The sequence below is a fragment of the Hippocampus comes genome, unplaced genomic scaffold (genome assembly GCF_001891065.2).
Source record: "Hippocampus comes isolate QL1 unplaced genomic scaffold, H_comes_QL1_v1.1 scaffold72, whole genome shotgun sequence".
Taxonomy (NCBI): domain Eukaryota; kingdom Metazoa; phylum Chordata; class Actinopteri; order Syngnathiformes; family Syngnathidae; genus Hippocampus; species Hippocampus comes.
Window position 1 is genome coordinate 812,161 of NW_017806030.1, and position 20,795 is coordinate 832,955.

Below are 20,795 nucleotides of genomic sequence, written 5' to 3' on the forward strand. Positions count from 1 at the left end.
ACACACACACACACACACACACACACACACTCACACACACACACACACACACACACACACACACACACAATCAGATGGATTTCATGAGCAGATGTTAGTTGTGTCCCGGCTGTTGATGCTCATTGTTGTGTAGTGGCTGACTAGCAATGCGACAGCTGCACTCACATTAGTCTGAATCATTGAGAGCAGGGTGTCTAAATCCGGTCCTCAAGGGCCACTAACCTGCATGTTTTCGATGTTTCCCTCCTCCAACACACCTCATTTAAATAATCAGCGCATCAGCAAAAGCTACAGAAGCCTGATCATGATTCCGATTATTTGGTACAGGTGTGTTGGAAAAAAAAAAAACATCAATAATATGCAGGATGGTGGTCCTCGTATGTGTATGTGATTTGTATTGCTAATAAAAGATAATTCATTTATATTCTTTAATGGTATCATAATCTTTATTTAAAATTTAATGAGAGTGAGACATTTTTTTATTTAGCATATTAAAAAAAATCATCATTATCAATAGTATAATTGCAATATTTTATTAATTACAAAGCATGAATGAAAAAAAAATTGAAATAATAAAAAAAATTAAAAATTTATGAATCCAGTGGATTCCTGCTATTTACGTGGGATTGCAAATTGTCAAAATTCCCATTCTTAATTGCATTATTTATCATTTCAGAGCATTGAGATATGATTTAATTCGTTCTGTGACCTCATCACGCAAAAAAACAGCATTGCAAATCATTGTTCCCCATTGAAATGAATGGGTGCGTCATTGATCTGTCCCAGTCTCACCCCCAGGTGTGGTTTTTCATCAGAAAAATAGCACTCTATAATATGGTGCTTCATAAAAACATGGCATGATTAAAAAGAAAAGAAATTAAAATGTTTTTATTCATGAATAACTGAATATTTTTTATTATTGAAACATTTTAGCTTCAATTTAAAACACATTGTGCTGCTCCTGATTTCTTGGCCATCCTTGAGGCAGTGTAATGCACATATACAGATATCCTGTGCACGGAGGCGGTCTCAGCTCTTCAGTAAACTGCAGTAATAGTAGTTGTTCTTCGTAGGGGATAAAAAATATATTTCTTTGTGTATGGTTGTAATATATTTAGTGTTGCTCCACCATTTGCGTTCAAATATCTGTTGCTTGAATAATTATAACACGCACGCCACTGATGCTATTCCTTAGCCTGTCTATGGCGTTTATCATTATAAGTTAGCATTAAGCATGTGGACATAACTTAATTAGGTGGGGAAAAAAAAAACAATCAAGATCATTTTAAGATGGGGTACCTGTTGGCAAGCATGTCTACTCTCTGTCGTATGCGCTCCGAGTAGATGTTGTTCTGGCTGATGAGGCTCTCGCCGGCCTCAATGACAGCCTTGATGCGATGCAGGTTGAGCTCCATGGTGGTGGTGAAGTCCTTGTGCTTCTTCACCGCAGCCTCCACTGTTTCCACTGTGGTGGGAAGCTCCACGTGGGCCAGCGCTGACTCCTACAAGATACATAGCCAATGCTCTTTGGCAACAAGTGACTGGTTGGAGGCTTCTGTGAGGCCATGGTTGAGGCCAACTTTTTAATAGACAAAACGCCTTGGATTTTCTTTTTCTTCACATAGGACCAGAAAAGTCAACACATCGACTAGTTGAGTTCGGTTCAGCCCCTAACCTTCCTCACCTGGTTGTTGATGAAGGACTCTGCCTGTTTGACATCGCGCAGGAACAGGTGGAATATATGTGCCTGCACCAGGACGTCCCGCCGGCTCTCCCACATTTCCAGCAGCTTGTTCCAGCCCACGTCCAGTTTCTGCAGCCACTGCTGCAGGGCGGCCTGCGGAAGAGGCGCCTCCTCCGACTCCAGCAGCTCGTTCATCGCCTGCAGACGCTCGTAGTCCTCCTCGTAACTGCGGAGGACAACTGAAATTCACTTTTTGACAACAAAAGACTTTAATTTGGGACCTTCTGTGACAAGCGTGGTGCATAAACTATGAGGGAAGGGAGAGAACGTAAGAACGTTCCAATTTTTGGGGGGGATGGCGCTTTATGAGAATGACTGCTTGTCACAGCAGCAGCGCATCATGGTTTTCAAATGGTTTTGAAATGTTTTCCCTCACAGGATATCTATCTATGTATCTGTCATTTTTGTAAACAAAGTAATATGACATTTTGGGTGAGATCTTTTGTGACTGCCTGGTGTGCTGCATTTGATTCTAACTTTTTGTTAACAAAGGTTAGTGGTCCAGCTTCGAGGTACGCACCGTCCAATTTCCTCCTTGAGTGCGGCGTGTTTATTGATGAGTCTCTCGGCTTCCTCCAAGTCATTAGGCAGCTGGTCCGAGGCCGCGGACGTCTGAGTTTGGACCAGCCAGGTCAGAAACAAGTCCAGGTCCTGATGAGATGCAGCAACAGGGGAATTCTATTGTTTTCTAATACAGAACGTCTTATAGAGCTGTCGTGATGAATCACACTCAACTTAACCAAGTGTGTTGTTGACTATTTTTTGATTCTGTGGATCATTGTTGACTTCTTTTGTGCAAAGGGGCGGTTATCATGAAAACAATCACATTGCAGAAATTGTATGACTCTGTTTCGCAAAATAGGGCCTGAGGCGACACGTGGGTTAGAGCATGAATGATTTTGCATGTGTATGTCATTAATCAATCAACAGTTGTTATGCCTTGAGTAATTGTCAGTTAATTGGCATGAGCGCCATCTGCTGACCTGGATGAAACTTTGCAGTCTGCTGGCCACCATAAGCGAGTCCTCGCAGCCTTGCAGGGTGCGTTTAAGCTCTTCCCACTCCACGCTGATGCCGTCGAAGGGAAGTAGGACCTCCGTGGCCCGGTTAGCGTGGGCTGTGGCAAGGTGCTCTGCTTCTTCCTGCATCAGCAAAAAAACATCAAGGGCTTAATGTTCCTCAACGTTCCTGCCTTTTTTTCTCGACTAGTACTGACGGTATTTTTATTTTTTTTCATAAGTATACAATACAATACAATACAATACAATACATCCTGATATATATAATGCTTTCAATATATACGATTTATACAGAAATAGACAATTTATTCTTGATGTAAAACCTTTTTAGAAATCTGAGTTGTATTAAGTATACAGTACTACTTATTTTTCTAAATGTAAGACCTTTTCAGAAATAATTGACTTTGTTGGAAATGAAAAACTTTTTGAAAATGATTAGCGATTTAAAAAAAAAAAAATTTTTTTTTGAAATAAAATTGACTCCTATTCTTCGCCTGTGAATTATGAAAATTCATGTACAAATGACACCTAAATAATAAGATATAAAAAAATCAATATAAAAATATTTCCATAAAAGTGACTTTCTCTGAAATATGTAACTTTTTCCCAGCAAAGGAATGTATGACTTTGTTTCAGACATCTATAAGGTTTTCTGATATAGCTAACATTTTTTTCTGATATCGATAACATTTTTAAATATAAAACATTTGAAGAAATATACACGACTTTTCCAGAAATATACCAAATTTTAAGAAATACATGAATTTTTCTAAAACATCCTAGTTTGTCAGAAATACACAAATTTGATGAAAATATTATTAGTTTTTATGAATGATATTACTTTTTCCGCAAATCGCCAACAACTTTGCTTGAAGACAAGAGCGACAGCTCCCATTTCCTCAACCTCCCTGCATATTTTTCCACCTGTCGTGCCTCACCTGTAGGTGCATCAACTTGGGCTCCAGCACAGACAGCGCCCCCTCCATCGTGGAGAGGCGGCGCTGCAGAGCCAGGACGCCGCCCAGATCGCTGCCGGCGTACTGTGTCGCGTCGATGGCCTTGCGCTTCTCCTGGATCTGAGACTTGATCTCGCTACACTCCAGTAGGTAGTTCTGAAGACGCTGCATGCTGTCCAGCTGGTTCTTCTTCTGCTCCACCAGACCCACGATGCTGTTCCACCTGCCAAGGAACAAACATGTTAAACAGATCATATGGTGTGTGTCAGACTGTGTGTGCGAGTGCGTGTGTGTGCGTGTGCGTGAGAGACACCGTGTGTGAATACATGATGTGAGGCCACCACATCCCTCTCCCATCCCCATTCCTTTTGTCATCTGCATCACCAATCAAGATCTTCTGTACTACATCTCCATCTCTCTCCTTATCCTCCTCCGTTTCCTGATCTCCAGACTACCCCCACAAATTCATTCTGCTTTCGCTCCCCATCCCGTGCCCATCACATTCAAGATTTTCCACTGTGAACGATCATTGAACTCCTCATAACTAGCCTACTGAAGATCATCCACACCGTGCCTCCATCATGCTCCTCATTTTCCCTCAACCCGTGTGGTTCTATGTTGGACATTGAAATAGCTTTTCTGTCAATACCTGGAGTTGAGGTGGTCCTGACAGCCTCTGACCTCCGTGGAGGACGGATGTCCCCCATCCAGAAGCTGCTGGACTATCTGGTTGACATCCAAGATCCTCCCCATTAGGCTATTCATCTCCTGGTCCAAGGACTCAAACCTGCGACAAATAAAAAAAAAAAAAAAAAAAAAAAAAGAAGCCATCCTATATAACATGACACTTTCCATGTAACTTTATAGTTCCTATGTAATGATACCATAGTTATAGATCGTCTTATTCTGCTGTTGTTTTCTGTTGCTTTTTTTGGTTTTGCTTCTGTAGGGTTTGTCAAGAAACACATTTCCTTTCCGACATACCTGTGCGCCACCACTTCCACGTCCTCCAGGTTCTCAGGGATCTCCATTTTGTTGAGCCATTGCTCCTTTTCATCTATCCAGAGCTCGCAAGCATTGACTTCGCTGAACATGCGATAGACAGCCAGGGCGTCGTGGAGCCATTGCTGGCGGAGTACGGCCACCTCCACCACCTCCGTGTACAGTTGTTCCACTTCCACTACCCGAACCTGCACGTCCTACACAAAACCGCATGGAGAAGCCACCAGAGCCATGGAGCAACATAGAAATCCATTTCATGAAGCCCTCATTAATTCTCCAATTTCCTTACATTTGTATTTAATTTTAGGGCCGAGCAATTCATCAAATTCAAATATCGCAATGCAGTAGAATGCAATTTTCAAATCGTTAAGGCTACAAATTGTAAAATGCTTAATTTCGGTTAGTCTACAGGCTTTATTTATTTAAACATATGTATATTATCCTGATTTATTTATATAGTGTTTTTATTTTCTGAGATCCCACATAATGGGTGCTAAATTAGGCATTCGCTTATTTGAACAGACTGCACGCCCTGTTGGCAATAGGTGCAAAAGCAGCGCCTACCTCTTGTTCTCTGTAGCGCAGCGGCAGCAACGGCAAGTGCTTGCGCAGCGCCACCACATGCAGCCGATGCTTGTCGATGTCCTCGCTGACACTTCGGTGCTTCTTGAGTAGCGAGCATGTGGAGTACTCATCATGACCGAAGTCCTCGCTGGAGACCAGACGGTACGAGTCCTGCAGCCACACCACCAGGTCCTCAGTCTCGGTCGAGAACTGGAAGAAGTTGAGCGCTTCCTGTAGGTGGGCGAGGCGTTGCGCTGCCTGCTCTTCTAGCCGCGTCCACTCATCCGTCACGTCCAGGATGCGCTCATGGATGCCCGCTGTGCCCAAGCTCTTCTCATTCAGAATCTGCTGACCACGCTCGATGGTCGTCTGGAGATGGTACCACATTATCACACCGAGTCATTGAGTTTTGGGTTTATGGGGAGTAGGGGTGATTGATAACCACTTTATTATTCATTCTTACAAAGTACTGATACCAGTAGTACTCTCTATCTATAAAATTTCATATAACACGATGACAATAAATTGTGATTCCTCAATATGTCAAATTGCTGCAATATAGCGCCAACGACTGCAGAGGACTTACTGTACTTGACGTCTCGATTTTTTTTTTCTCGATAAGTATCGGTGGCTGGTATCGGCAGTATCTACGATACCCAATACCTTAAAATAAGGCCTGTATTGTCCTGATACCGATACCTGGTATCAATACTCGCCCAATCCCTAAAGAGGAGTCAATAAGCTTGACTGCAATTAGTGAGTGTTTCAAACAAGTGTTAAGGTTTCAAGCATGGGTTAATGTGAAATGAATGTCAAGTCAGTCAAAACACGGTCAGGATTTGAATCTACTACTACTGTCTACTGTTCGAAGCCTATGTTTAAGGTTTCAAAAGCTTGGTCAATTTAGTGTTTACAGCCAGAGTCAGGGTATCAAGTTAGGCTTTCAAATTTGAAAACGTCTATCCTTATTCCGCTACTTCCTGACAGAGGCATTGGGACACCAACTCACATGCAGGACAGCACGCGCACGCAAACAAAGAAACACACACCTCCAGCAAGGCTCGGTGGGCCATTAGTTCTCCGGCGAGGGTCTTGTGTTTCTGGAGTAACTTGAGCACGCTGCTGAGGTCTTTCCCATAGCCCTGAGCCCCCAGGATGGAGCTCTTTTCCCGAATCCACACCTCAGACTCCTCCAGTACCTGTTTGGAGGACACATGGATAGCATGTTCGCATTTCTGTATAGAAGTCGAGCTTCCATCTCAAACCTGGAAAAAGGCCCATAGCTGCCTGGACTCCTCCAACTCAGAGCGTCGCTTGGCTGCCAACTCCTTCAGCTCCTCTAGGCAGGACGACACGTGATTGACCCGGTTACAGATCACTTGCGGGTCGCATGGCTGGTAACCTTTGGAGACGGCAAAAACAAAGCAGTCAATCACGTCGCTCACTAGGATGCGGGAGCATCATTTTGTGGTTGCTACCCTCTTTGTGGGTGAACTAATGTGTGTGTACCCTCAATGGTTGTAAATTTGAGTGCAGCAGCATTGAGTGTCTCCACCCTCTCAGCCTGCACCCCAATGTCGGCTTCCTGCAGGCTGTGCTTCTGCAGCAGGTCGTCCACCTCCAGAAGATGCTTCCCAAAGTCCTTGGACAACAGTTGGGCCTAGGAGGGAAATTGGTACACGTTTTCTAACGTCCGGTGGATGGATGGATTTTGAAGGTTCTGGACTGTCAGTGGGCAAAGTACGGCCCATGGGCCACAAACGCTGTGTTTCCTTTTTCTAGCTCATTTCACATTATCAAGACACCCACCATATTAGTTGCATTAATTTAGCTGTTTTTCCTAAAACTGGTTATTTAAAATGTACTATAAATAAGTTTTGTATTTTGCAATACATAAATATATATCATTAAATCGGTTAATAAGTCTATTGATAAATTATCAAATGAATCTATAAATAATGCAAAAACATCACATTTGCAAAAAAACAATTTTACATTAAACCGGTACATTTTTACATTAATTTTGAGAAATGGTTGTTTAAATAATTTATTGGCCAAAATAGAAAGATAACTCTTAGTAAAATACTGTACACAGTTTGACGTTTCATTAATTTTTTTCATTTAATCATAATACATTGTAAAATAACAATAATATAACATGTAATATAGTCATATATTTAAGAATATTTATGAATTAAGGATTAAGTTTCAGCAACAGATTGAATTTCTTTCTAAAACACGAAAGCTACAATTTACAATGCATGGTAAAATCCGTATCACGTGAGCTTTTATAGGTCAAATTTAAAAAGTTAGGATTAGTTATTAAGTGAAGAAAAGTGATTAGGTTTTATATTATTCTTATTTACTTCATTTTTTTTAACCTCCTCTACAAATGACCGATGGACCATATGTCCATTTTAAAAGTCAAACGTGGCCCGGATGCATAAAAGTTCGGCCAGTCCCATTCTAAAACCTCGGCTACCTGTGTGTCCTCCATCCAGTCGATCATGTAGACCATGTCCTGGAAGGTCTTCTGCAGGGCCAGGTTCTTCTCCAGCCGGGTTCGCCTGCCCACCAGCAGCTCCTTCAGCAGACTCCACTGTCCCAGGATGTTCTCTTTGCGGGCCAAGATGCGGCGGATGTCGTAGTAGCTCTCCACCTCCATCTCGGTGGCCAGCTCCACCACCACGCCAATTCGCTCCTCATACGAGGCGATATCCGCCTCGATGGCCTCGTGCTTCTTCATGGCCGCCTCAACCGCAGGGAGATCATAGCCAAAGTTGTCCTAGAGGGGACAGACAAGAACTTGAGGATCATTTTGGACCTGTTGAACTTCTCCCCTCAATACCCACGTCCTTCCAGGACATAGGCAAGTTTCCAATTTTAGGAATGAGTTTGTTTTAGATTGTTAGAGTTGGAAATGACTATTAAAGGTAAAGCCACCCACAGTGATGTCACAGCTTTGCCCTCCACATTTCTAGGAGTGGACTTCACAATAGTACCACATGTATCATTTTCAGATGTTGAGAACGCGTCATTCGGGGTCATTTCAGTTATCCAGTGATCTATATCGTTGGAAATAATCCCTAAGATGTAAGAAATTCCTACATAGCTAAATGAAACATCAACACTTGATATTTTTAGGGGTGAGCTTTCCAGTAGTGCCACCTGTTTCCTTGTACAGGTATATTGTCATTTAGTCTGTCTTGGATATTCACAAATTGTCCCGGTTGGTAAAACTTTTTTTTAACAGAAAATCATGCAGGACTGAATCTGACTTCTACATTCACTTGGATCCTTCTAGGATATCGGGAAATATCCAGCCTGTGATTTCAGGTGTTTCGGACATTCACGGATCATTACAGATTGAAATGACTGTTGAACTGAAAGTCATCCAGTGCTACCTTGACATTTTTATGAGTGAGCTTTCTTATATGACAAAGGGAAATGTCCCAACAAAGATTTTCAGCTGCTTCAGCTATTCATGGATGATTACAGTTGGGAATAACTTTTTAATGGAAAGTCATACAGGGATGAATCTTCTTGTAACTTCTAGACAAGGAGTCGGCAATCTGCGGCTCCGGAGCCGCAAGCGGCTCTTTCATCCTTATGTTGCAGCTCTGCATGGCTTGGGAAAGTGTCTGATGTAAGTGTTTGTTATTTTAATTCTGCGTTTTTTTTTTTGTTTTTTGTTTTGTAAGAAAATGTGTTCATTTAAGAAATAAAATGTCATTTTTTGAAACATGGATACATGGATTTAACATCAAGAAGCCTCGGGTGCATGGGTGTTGTTTTTCACAGTACCTGCGACACGAGTCTCTGGTTCTCATTGAGCCACGCTTGTCTCATGGTGGTCTTGTGGTCAAAGCGCTGAGCCAGCAGCTCCAGCTTCTCCTGGCGAATCAGCTCCTTACGCATGGCCACACCCCTCTCGTGCTCCGCTTTCTCTAGTCGTTCCCACGCCTGGAAAGAAGCTACGTAAGGCTAACCGATAAATAAACTTCAAAAGGGTAATATCTTGTAAGACCACCTTGTTGATGTCGGAGATGAGCTTTCCCTCATGAGGCATGTAGGCTTTCTGGTTGTTAGCTCTTAGTTTGCTTTGAATGGTGAAGAGAAGTACCTCGAGGTTGCCCTTTTCCTGGAACCTGCAGTTAAGAAAAGTCATCTTGACATGGGACATCATTTTTGATGCTATGAGGGAGATTTTCGGACAACCACCACAGGTGTTTATTCCTGTTTTCAAATCATAAACTGAAGCTATATAGCTGATCCGCCATTGTCTTTACATGGCATTGGAGATTCAAATCAGACACGGGGAGAACATGCAAACTCCACACAGAGCTGTTAAAAAGTCATTTTTAAATAATATGCCCCCTTTAAAGAAGTAAACTGTGGAAATGGAATCCATTCAACTCACTTGATTGGCTTCTCGACGGTGCAGTAGGTGGTGAAGGCCTGCAGCTGCTGCTGAACGCCGGTCAGCGAGTTGGCAAACTTCTGGTTGCCAATGACAGCAATGGTCTTCTCAATCCAGTCCAGCAGGTCTGACGCCAATGCCTCATACCGGCCCACCAGCTTCTCGGCCTCGATGCAGTTGTCCAGGACCTGATGCGCATTATAACCGGTTGAATCAAAACACGTTTGGAGAAGGGAGCGAATAAACCGCTTGTTACCTTGCCGACTCTCTTGCCCTCCACGATAAGAGCTTTCATCTTGGAGAAGTAGTGGTAGTAGGAGACCACGTAGGTGATGATGGACTTTTCATCGGGGTTCTCCGTGTTCACATCTGCACATGAAGCAATGTGAATTCTTTATAGAACTCTTTTAAGTGAATGAATGATAAGAGGGAGGTCCAGTTCACCCTCAGGGTCCAGCAGCTTGGTGAGGCCCAGGTTCTGCTCAGCGACGTTGAAGGCCTGCTGCAAGTTGTGAGTAGCGTTGGACCTGGTCAACTTGTGAAACGCAATCAGATCCGGTCTGCAGTAAGAAAGCAGGACACTCTTCAGACACACCTCAATTTTAAAAGACGGTTAAACCTGCATCCCTAACTGGATGTTATATATTCCCAAGATGGGGAGCGGTGGGAGGCATCTATTAGGTCAAGTGAAAGAAGAGTTGAAAACAAAAATAAAAAGGACTATTATGGAGAATGGACTGCACGGTGTTCGACTGGTTAGCAGGTCTGCCTCACAGTGCAGAGGTTGGGGGCTAGATTCTGGGTTGCAGCCTTCCTGCGTGGAGTTTGCATTTTCCCCCCGTGCCTGGGTGGGTTTTCTCTGGGTATTCTGGTTTCCTCTCATATTCCAAAAACATGCATGGTTGGTTAATTGAACACTTTAAATTGTCCCGAGGTGTGATTGTGAATGTGAATGGTTGTTTGCCTATGTTTGCGCTGCAATTGGCTGGCACCAGTTCAATAAAAATAATACAATACAAAGACGGCATCTCGGCATAATGCCACCCTGAGAACTGACCTTACTTCTCAACACAAGAAGGAAAAATATTCGATTTTTGGTCGATCTGTCAATATTGTACACCCATAGCTCATGTATAGTACAAGAGGGGACACATAGTAAAGTGCGAAAATAAAACCGCAAAAAAAGTCATGTCAACCTGTGCCTGTGTATGAGTGCATTGAAGGCCAGGCCATCCCTCCAGCAGCTGGTGAAGTTCTGGATGTTCACTTCAGGGTACCTACAAAGAAAAAAATGAATACATAAAAAATCTGTGTGTGTATATATAAATAAATAAAAACATTTCAATTGTGTTTCCTCTGATGTGGACTTCCCCCTCACCCGGCAGTCTTCATCTGGCACCAGAGCAGCAGAGCGTCCTTGGCCGAGCGTGTCTCTCTGTTGTCAGCTGTGGCAATTTTGATCACTTGGATCTGTACAAACACAACAATGATGATATTAGAGCACCCTCCCTATAGGACACAGAGGATGGATAACTTTGAGAGACTCCTGGAAAGATTGTGTAAAGAAAAAATTGTGCATGTGCTGGTTGCTTCATTTCCCACTTGATGGGTTGGCAGGTACTTGATATGCTTGCAAGTGGACTTCTATTCACTGTATTCGTCTATAAATACATTTCCCAGTTACTCCCTCCACCTCCACCTCCTCTTCTCCTTAATCTTCCTTGTCTTCTTCATCAGAGTACTGCCACACCTCTCTGATTTCAGCACAAAAGAAAGGCGGAAACAAGAAGTGCGAGAAGGAATCGTTCCTTATAAAGAAAGCCACAAATGTCCTCGACCTAGTTAACTTTCTTTATGAAAAAACTACGATACATGTGTGTGCGTGTGTGTGTGTGTGTTTATGACTCCTTCCATTGTGTGAGGCCTGGAATGACCCCTGCAGCTATGATTGACATTCATAAAATACCAAGCAGGTGATTGGGTGGCTGCAAGGCCAGCTCATTTCATTCATTTTGGGTGGGGCAGTTTTGAGCCCCTTAATGCAACTCAGCCTGGGGGCACCACATGGCCAGTCACCATTACTGCATTGTGGGTGTGGGGGTTGTGTATCTCTGCATCTGTGTTTTTCTTGGGGGAGGTTACCACTAAAGTCTCCACAGTAGCGGTGGTCACAGATCAAAGCTCAACATAAAAATCAAAGAAAAAAAAAAACAATGTCGGTTTACTTAACTGCAGATGGAGGCTCTCTAAAGCTGCAGTATTCTCTCTAACAACACTAACAGCGAGTCTGCTCTTACATTCAAGAGTTATAGCGACCATGCACATCAAAATCTTATTAGGCTTCATAATGTGGCGAGAGGGCGGTATGGTGGTTGACTGGTTAGCACGTTGGCCTCAGAGTGCACAGGCCTCACAGAGTTCTGGCCTTCCTGTGTAGAGTTTTCATGTTCTCCCTGTGCCTGCGTGGGTTGATCAAACACTTTAAATTGTCCTTAGGTGTGATTGTGAGTGCGAATGGTTGTTTGTCTCTGTGTGCCCTGGAATTGGCTGTCAACCAATTCAGGGTGTCCTCCCGCCTACTGCCCAAAGACAGCTGGGATAGGCTTCAGAACACCCGCGACGGTCATGAGGATAAGCGGATAAGAAAATGGATGGATGAAATCCATTTTGTCAAAACTTGCCTTAGGTCATTATTTTAAGAGACTCACGATATGACGATATGATATTCAAAGTAGGATTAGAGCATACAAATCCATATGAATTCATTGTACTTTTCTTTTGCATGTGCCATTATCACAATGACAATATTTTTTTCAGCCCGAATGTAAATTCTGCCTCCTAATAGTAGCTTTCTTTGAAGTCCTTCCGAAATATGACAATGTTCTAATGTTTCTCTCTTCTTAAGAAAACCCATTTAACTTTTCAGTGTAATAATGTAATGTAAATAATAAAACAGTAGTCTCACAAGGATAATAATTTAACAAAGAAAAAAAAGGTCACTTCTGTTACACTAAGGTAATTTTTGTTCTTCTACTTCTCCTTTTCATTATTTTTGCTGCTGTAAATTTGGAATTTCTCCATTGTGAGACTAATAAAGGTTTTCTTATCTTATGTTATCTTACACAAGCTCTTAGCATGTTAGCATTTAAAACCCATTAGGCTTTTAAAACAATGGCCAATTACACAGTAGGATGCATCATGCCGATAAATCTACCTAAGTGCTTTATCTACCACATTCAAGTTTCTAGCTTGTTAGCATTTCTAACTTACTGTGACCATGCTAGCATAGTCAGCATCGGGCCTGCAGCACGTTGAGTTTTTGCTTGGTACCTGGAAGCGGAGGATGATGGTCCAGATGAGGCCCAGTGTGAGGCGGTGGTTGCCGTCCACAATGTCATGTGAGCCTACATTCTCCAGGTGGACCCTCTGCTCCTTAAGGAACTGGAGGGCTTTGTCCACATTCTCCAAAGAGTGGATGCGCATGCGGCCTCGTGTCGGCCTCGGCTGTAGGGGCCAACAAAAAAATAAATAGCGGGCACCATGGTTGACTGGTTAGGACATTTTGACACACTGTCATTTTTGGGAAAGGTCACATTGCTAATCTTATGATAACTCAATCGGCTTTTCTTTCTTATTTGGCTATCTTGTCATGTGTTAGCAACCATGTTAGCATGACAAATCTCTGGGCTCTCACCAGCAGCTCCCCGCTGAGAACCTCGAGCAGCCGCGTGAGCATGTAGCCATCGCGCAGGTCATTGTAGAGGTCTGAGATGCGGCAGGACACTCGGGCCAGGTGGGAGTTAACCCATTTAGTGAACGTCTTCTTCTGGACGGCATCTCGCTCCTCTGTGGGGATTTAGACAAAATGCATTGGGACAAGAAGGAGGACTCAGTGTAGGCAAGAGTACAGTGTTACATTGGGCTGGGCAATGAATCAATTTAAATGATTAATTAAAATTATCTTAAAAGACTTTTTGAATGATTCCAATTCCTATCCAGAAAACTTAAGTGATTTTTAAAAATTTGTTTTTTTAATTGCATTACTTTTAAAATGGTTTTGTATGTTCTCTTTTAAAATTACTTTAATTTTGTGGCCTCGCAAAAATTATTCTTAGATATTTTTTGTAGATTTTTTTTCTTAATTATTTAATTCAGTGTTTCCCCACTGATGTGCACAGCTTTCACTCTCAACATGGTTGTGAGGTGGTAGTTCATAAAAGCTGAGTCAGTGGCATTTTTCCAAAGAGGAAACATTTCATTTATTTGTAAAGAAAAAATATATATTTCATATCCTGTATTTATTTGAAAGTTAGTACAAGTTGATGCCATTAAAAAAAAAACACTTTTAATGCAGTTTTGGGATCAGGAGAAATGAAGCAAACCTTGTTTTGACTAATGTCATTGTCATTAGCTTTTTGAATTATTTTATTTTAAGGCCATATCACCCAGCCCTGGTTGAATAATTCCCATTACCGGCCAGGGCTTTGATGCGGGAGCACTCAAACAACTTGGCGCTGGTGCACTCTGTTTCCCAAAATGCCGAACTGATGGGCCGGTTGTTGTTGTTGAGCTGGCGCTGGGCATCGGCGTTGTCCAGGTCCGGCGAAGCATTCGCCATGACGCCACCAACACCCTACCACGCACACACACACACGAACACACACAATATTTACTGCAATACACACATTGCATAACATGTTCACTATTGGATGTGTCTTGAACATCTAACTAAAACAAAGACCTCAACAGAAGACAAATTGTAAATAACAGTAAAAATAAATATGAAAAAAAATCTAATTTTAAATTAAAATTGGAAATGGCCCAAATCTCCCCAAATGGTCCCTTCAAAACAAAATGGCGGACTAAATTCAAATTCACATAAATAACAAGAAAGACAAAACTGAACTAAATGCAATTACATAAGCTAAATTAAAATAAGATCGCATGCAAAAAAATGCTAAAATGCAGAAAAATACAAAAATATATTAATAATAAATAAGAGGAAATGTTAATCTTTAAGGACTTAGGTTTTGGTGCCGGAGGGTTAATGTTCAAATCCCACTGGGGACAAATGTAAAAATGGCAATTAATTGTTGAAGAGATGCTAGCCTGCTTCCTGGGTACATTCGAGTTGCCCTCGAGCAAGACACCCTCCCAATCCCCCAGCTCAAGTGAAGCAACACTGTTTGCACATCCGTTTCCCTCTGCCATCTCTCCCTGCATGCATGCATGTTCTCTTGTTCAGTGTGTCGTGTGCAACACAAATATACAGCAATACTGTATCGAGCAGACAAAAATAAACTTGGACAATGAGACGCATATGCCGCCTTACCACACACAAAAAGTATTCATGTAAGAAAGAGCGAGACAGATGCCAGTGTTAATCAAGTCACATTGTTCCTTGCAGGCGTGTTCCCCCTTTCTGATCTGAGTCCTCATCAAAGCTGTCATCCTCTCGTCAAAAGTGTCAAAAGGCAAAATCCAATTGATACGCACACCTGAACAACAGCTGGCCCCAGAGAGCCTGCTCAGCTCCCAGCACGTCGAATAAGAACATGTATATTTAGATGTAGCCACTAGCCGTTAGCTTTAACCAGTGAGACAGACAAGCTCAATTGCAATTGGTCCATGGTAACTCATAAAGTACTCATAAACAAATGACTTGTTAATTTATATTTCATAAAGATTCTTATGAACAGTTCAAGTGTGCCATGACGTCCTGTTTGCTAAGAAGGCACCAAGTGTGCTAGCACAAGCTAACGATAGGAACCTAGTCCCTTTTTGTAGTGCTATTTTGTGACTCTGAGGTTCAAGATTGACTCATAACTTACCCCACAATACCTGAATTTAATTCAGAGCTTATATAAAGACATATAACCAATTTGGGATGGATGACAATATTTACATATCATGGACTCCTGGACGCACACAGAAGCGGAAAGTAAAAATTGACCTGAACACAAGGTGTGAGTGACAATATTTACGTCTCATGGTCACTTAGAAGTTTGTGACTTTATTGTTGGCTCATGCCTTCCTGCGTTTAATTTTTCTTTTCCTAATACAGTACTCCTTTGTAATGTCATCCATCCATCCATCTATCCATTGTTTGAACCATTTTATGCTCATGAGGGTCACAGATGTGCTGGAGACTATCCCAGCTGACTTCAGGCAGTAGGCAAACTATACCCTGAACTGGTTGCCAGCCAATCGCACAACACACATAGACAAACACTTCACACTTACAATCTCACCTACTGTAAAGTAGATTTAGAGGGATCAATTAACCAACTATGGATGGGTTTTTTTTTGGAATGTAGAAGGAAACTGGAGTGCCCGAAGAAAACCCACGCATGCAAGGGGAGCTCATGAAAACTCCACACAGGAAGGCTGGGGCCTGGATTCGAACTCATGACCTTTGCACCGTGACGCGGACGTGCCAACCAGTCGAGGACCGTGCCGCCTTTTGTAACGTCATTGTTGAAAAAATAATTTGAGCATATGTCAGCTGACTTTGGGTGAGAAGTGGGGTATACTGGACTGTATCAGAGCCAAACAGAGGGCACACACTGATGAACAAAAGACCAGCATTCACACCTCTGAGCAATTTTTAATTTTCAACCAATCTAAACTGAGTTTTTCAGAAGAGTAGCAAGCTACAGCATGAACTGGTCGCCAGTCAATCGCAGGTCAAGAATAGAAACAACAATTAATACTCATGTATGGACAATTTAGAATCTTCATTGAGGCTAACATGGGTGTTTTGGGAATGAGGGAGTTAAACCCCACTCAAGCTCGAGTAGAACATGCAATCTCCACCAAACTCAAACCAGAACCTCAGAGCAGCAAAGCAAACGTGCTGACCACATCACAGTGCTGCCCATCACAACGTCACTAAAAGTAGAAAGTAGGAAAGAGCAGTGCAGCTAGTGTGTGCTGTTGCAGCTATATCAGGCCTGCTGCTACTATGTGACCAAGGATGCTCTCACTTTCATGCGCCCTCTGACGTGCACCGTCAACAGTCGTCACGCGTGCCCCATCCATCACATGTGCACCGTGCACGGACGGAACACTGCGGTACGGTACCCCTGCAACCTGACGCATGTCCGGATGCCGACTCTCCTACCCACCGGTCCGAGTGTAACCTCATCCCCTCAGTTTAGCCCCAGCTCTCTCCTTCTTCTTCACTGGCTTTTACCTTCCGCGCGAATGCCGAGGACGGACCTTTGTGTCTCCCGGCGATCGAGTGCTCGTCCCCGGCTTGCTTAGCACCGGCAAGTGCAAGCCGAGCCGAGCCGAGGATGCCGCCGATTAAGTGCCGGGCCGGGAAGTGCTGGCCTGGCTGCGGCTGCTGAGGAGGATGATGATGACATCCATAGGACGGACCCGCTCCTCTCCCCCCCACCAGCGTTACCACCTGACAAAACCTCCTCCTCCTCGGCTTTCTCCTCAACGTCGAGATGCGGAAAATAGCAGCAGCAGCGGTGACAGGAGGGGCCGAGAGAGAGAGAGAGAGAGAGAGGGAGAGAGAGAGAGAGAGAGAGAGAGAGAGAGAGAGAGAGAGAGAGAGAGAGAGAGAGAGATCATAAAATGTGCACTAGAGGTCGCAATCTGACAACCGCATTTCAATCAAGAGTACTTTACAGCAATAGAAAGTACAACAATATAATCATGAATAACAATACATAATATTTAGGAATATTTATAAATGAAGTGTTGGGTTTAGGATTTTTTTTTTCCTAGAACGTCATAGCTGTAAATTACAACGGATGGTAAAATCCGTATTACGCAGGCGTTTATCAGTCGAACCTAAAAACAAAAAATGAAAATACATAAAAAAACCTGATGTGCAATAAAAAAATAAAGACATTTTTAAAACCAATATCAAAAATGCGTTTGGGCACACGAAGGCATCGCTGATTAAAATTTGCAATAGTGAAAGTGTGTTTCAACAAGCGAGGAGGGGGATCCTGTATCTTTAAATGAATTTAAGGGGAGGAGCTCAATGATAGGCGGAAGCTTACCGTAGCCTGACCGACTTATGACTGTGTTTTTATTGTAACTTTTTTTATTTACCTTCTGACTCTCTAGACGCTCTAACTGTTGACGATGTCGGACTCCGTTAAGAACGTGCTCATTTTTGGGGCGACGGGAATGACCGGCTTGGCCACCCTGCCTCTCGCCGCGGCTGCAGGTGAGAGACGACGGATGACATCACGCTTTGACGTACCTCTCGTTAAAAAAAAACCGCTGACATAATTGTCCAAAAAAACTGGTTCTAGATTGAGAGGTTGGAATGGAACTTAATGTATTGTGTTGTTGTGAATATGACGTATTTGTTAAAGATGGGTGACATAGTGATTTTAATATATCGTATAAAGTAATTAACATAGGTCTGTGATTCATTTGTTTATAGAAAATACCAGTAGTACTACTACTACATATGGTGTATTTGCATTCGATTTTGATCTTTAACAAATGTATGCGATGGAATTTTTTTAGACTATATTCATTTTATTAAACAAATGAAATTATTTCCATTATTTTGTCTTGGACAAAAAAAGAAAAGAAACTTGTTACCGTTAATTTGACATGTAGACCAATCAGCTTTCAGTTACATTAATAATAACAATCAGTTGCTTAGCTGGTTAATTAATGTGACTAAGCAATTATGGTCCTGGTGCAAAAACTGTTGAGTCATGTTAGATTGGCACGGTGATGATGGATGCTTGTTATCTGTTTTGTGCAGGAGGGGCGATGTCACTCTGACTGTTAGGTCCAATTTGGGGGCGTGTGCAAGCGTGTGCTCTCGTGCGTGCGTGTGTGCGTGCGTGTGTGTGTGTGTGTGTGTGTGTGTGCGCGTGTGTGTTCGTGTGTGATAGACAAGGAGACGTCAGGTACATCTGCTGATTGTCATATCATCGAGACCAGGTTCTTTTCCCAAGAGAAATATTTAGTCCCAAGAGGTTTTACTCCACTTTTTAGTCCTATTCATTATTTATTTCTTTATTAAAGTGAGTTTTAATTAGTCTTTTGAAGAACTTTGTGAGTTTTTGTTCTTATTTTTTGAAAACGCTTGATTTTCCTGAAAATTGAGTATTCATCGAGTGCAAAAAAAAAAGGTCACCAAGTATTGTGAAATAAAGAAAACACATGTACACACACACACACAAAAGCCAATTCCGAATTGGCTTTTTTGGCATTTGATGTTCCACTCTCCTGAGGTATGCCAAGCACTGCTGCCTTTTTATGACAGTGCAGCCAATCACACGAGGGCACATTACCGTGGCGCTCCTTGGCTCACCTGCTCCCTATCTTGCAGACTACAACGTGACGGTGCTAGTGCGAGACCCTGCCAGGCTGCCGGCAGACCACAAGGCCTCCAGGGTGGTGGTGGGCGACGTGCTGAACAAAGACGACGTGAAGAAGGCCATGGAGGGCCAGGACGCAGTCATCATCATCCTGGGAACTCGGAATGACCTCAGTGAGAAGAAAACACACAAATACGCAAGACAGTCAATAAACGCTGTCCAACTGCTAAAAATGACAAATGTGTTTGTTTATTGTTTGTTTTGTGTTGTGCTTCTGTCAGGCCCGACAACCACCATGTCTGAAGGCACCAAAAACATTGTGGAGGCTATGAAGGCTCGTGGAATCCGCAAAGTGGTGGGCTGCATGTCAGGTACAACACATTTACATCCGATGTGTGTATGTTTCCGAATGTTTCCAAATGATCTGTGTTCTTTCTCGTCCCGTGGGTCAGCCTTCCTGCTCTGGGACCGCTCCAAAGTGCCGCCGCGCCTGCTGGCCGTCACTGAGGACCACGACAGGATGTACGACGTCCTCAAGTCATCTGGCTTGGACTACGTGGCCATCATGCCCCCTCATATTGGCAGTGAGTGTTGACGAACAAATAACAATTACTGTAAAATCTTGTGAATAAAACTTAAAAAAAAAAAAAAAAAAGATCTCAAATCCAGGGGAGTATTAATGAGCCGTGTTTGAGATAACATATGGATTAAACTACACACACACACACACACACACACACACATATATATATATATATATATGTAAAACATGCCCTTTTTTGCCCCTTTCATTTTCATTTCTATTACGACACAGATGATCTTCCTCTGACGGAGCGCTACGCGGCGACAGAGAACGCGCTAAGGGGCCGAGCCATCTCCAAACACGATCTGGGACACTTCATGGTTAAGTGTCTGTCCAACAACGAGTGGGATGGCAAGACGGTGGGCGTGTGGGGGGACTACAAATAGTTCAAATCACACCACAAATAATGATCATGACAATTGTTCGGTTTTGTGCTTTTCAAATAAATCAAGTTGAAAATTTCTCTGCGAGACATTTCCATCCACTACACTACACTAAATTATGCTCACGAATATTCAAACGCAACATACCTTTTATTCACAATTTAAAAGTGTCGTCAGGTGTGTTAACAACATGCCTGTGGGATGTTTTATCAAACTTCTGATGGTGAAATCAGCTTCTTTAACCATTCACCAAGCAAGCCACTGAAACACACTTGTCAGTAAATGCACCGTTGTGGCGGATGGCAGAGCCAACCAGAAATCACCTCCACTCCGACATCGACAGCATCGCCAAACATTATTATCAGAGCCTAATGCTAATCTGAGCAAACATTGCCACTCTACTTACCCAAAGGCTTTGGCATGATTACATCAAGATGGTACTTTTGCTTTGGAGTTTCGACCAGCCTTGCTGATCATATCATTGACTGATATGATCAGCAATAGACCAGTGTTTCACCACAAATTAGGTATGCTGGTAAACGCAAACGAATCTGCCCAGCCATCTTTAAATGTTCTATTTTTTCAGATTTTTTTTTTCTCTTAGATTTCACCATTTTTGGACTAGCTACTGTTGAAAGTCTCGATGAATGTATCCGGGATTTTACGGGGCTGTCGGAGAGTGTGACGAATATTTTGAGTGATGAAAATAATACAATATATAAATAGTTTTATTTTAATATTTTGAGATCACAATCATCTTACAATTTACAAGGACAATTAAACAAAACGAAACCAACACAAATAAAATACTTTTTC

At 42.6% G+C, this 20,795-nt stretch overlaps 2 protein-coding genes across 2 annotated transcripts in view; one reads left to right on the forward strand and one right to left on the reverse strand.

The window, feature by feature from the left end:
* The window catches only part of sptbn4b (spectrin, beta, non-erythrocytic 4b), a 38,043-nt gene extending 20,853 nt beyond the window's left edge, over positions 1-17,190 (reverse strand). The window contains exons 1-23 of the mRNA XM_019892749.1: positions 16,901-17,190; positions 14,179-14,338; positions 13,400-13,551; positions 13,036-13,209; positions 11,084-11,175; positions 10,902-10,982; positions 10,150-10,265; positions 9,962-10,074; positions 9,706-9,893; positions 9,316-9,433; positions 9,090-9,248; positions 7,768-8,070; positions 6,795-6,945; positions 6,551-6,687; positions 6,335-6,484; positions 5,286-5,654; positions 4,704-4,918; positions 4,369-4,506; positions 3,702-3,942; positions 2,728-2,886; positions 2,265-2,395; positions 1,685-1,910; positions 1,300-1,502 (exon numbers count right to left, since the gene is read on the reverse strand). Coding sequence (XP_019748308.1) covers positions 1,300-1,502; positions 1,685-1,910; positions 2,265-2,395; positions 2,728-2,886; positions 3,702-3,942; positions 4,369-4,506; positions 4,704-4,918; positions 5,286-5,654; positions 6,335-6,484; positions 6,551-6,687; positions 6,795-6,945; positions 7,768-8,070; positions 9,090-9,248; positions 9,316-9,433; positions 9,706-9,893; positions 9,962-10,074; positions 10,150-10,265; positions 10,902-10,982; positions 11,084-11,175; positions 13,036-13,209; positions 13,400-13,551; positions 14,179-14,323 — 3,761 coding nt within the window. The 5' untranslated portion in view covers positions 14,324-14,338; positions 16,901-17,190. The remainder of the gene's footprint in view (positions 1-1,299; positions 1,503-1,684; positions 1,911-2,264; positions 2,396-2,727; positions 2,887-3,701; positions 3,943-4,368; positions 4,507-4,703; positions 4,919-5,285; positions 5,655-6,334; positions 6,485-6,550; positions 6,688-6,794; positions 6,946-7,767; positions 8,071-9,089; positions 9,249-9,315; positions 9,434-9,705; positions 9,894-9,961; positions 10,075-10,149; positions 10,266-10,901; positions 10,983-11,083; positions 11,176-13,035; positions 13,210-13,399; positions 13,552-14,178; positions 14,339-16,900) is intronic.
* A 536-nt stretch (positions 17,191-17,726) lies between these two features.
* blvrb (biliverdin reductase B) lies at positions 17,727-20,058 on the forward strand. The gene is made up of 5 exons (XM_019892819.1): positions 17,727-17,896; positions 19,025-19,186; positions 19,295-19,384; positions 19,466-19,597; positions 19,828-20,058. The coding sequence occupies exons 1-5, from the start codon at positions 17,812-17,814 to the stop codon at positions 19,980-19,982; spliced, it is 624 nt and encodes a 207-aa protein (XP_019748378.1). The 5' UTR covers positions 17,727-17,811; the 3' UTR covers positions 19,983-20,058.
* The last annotated feature ends 737 nt before the right edge of the window (positions 20,059-20,795 follow it).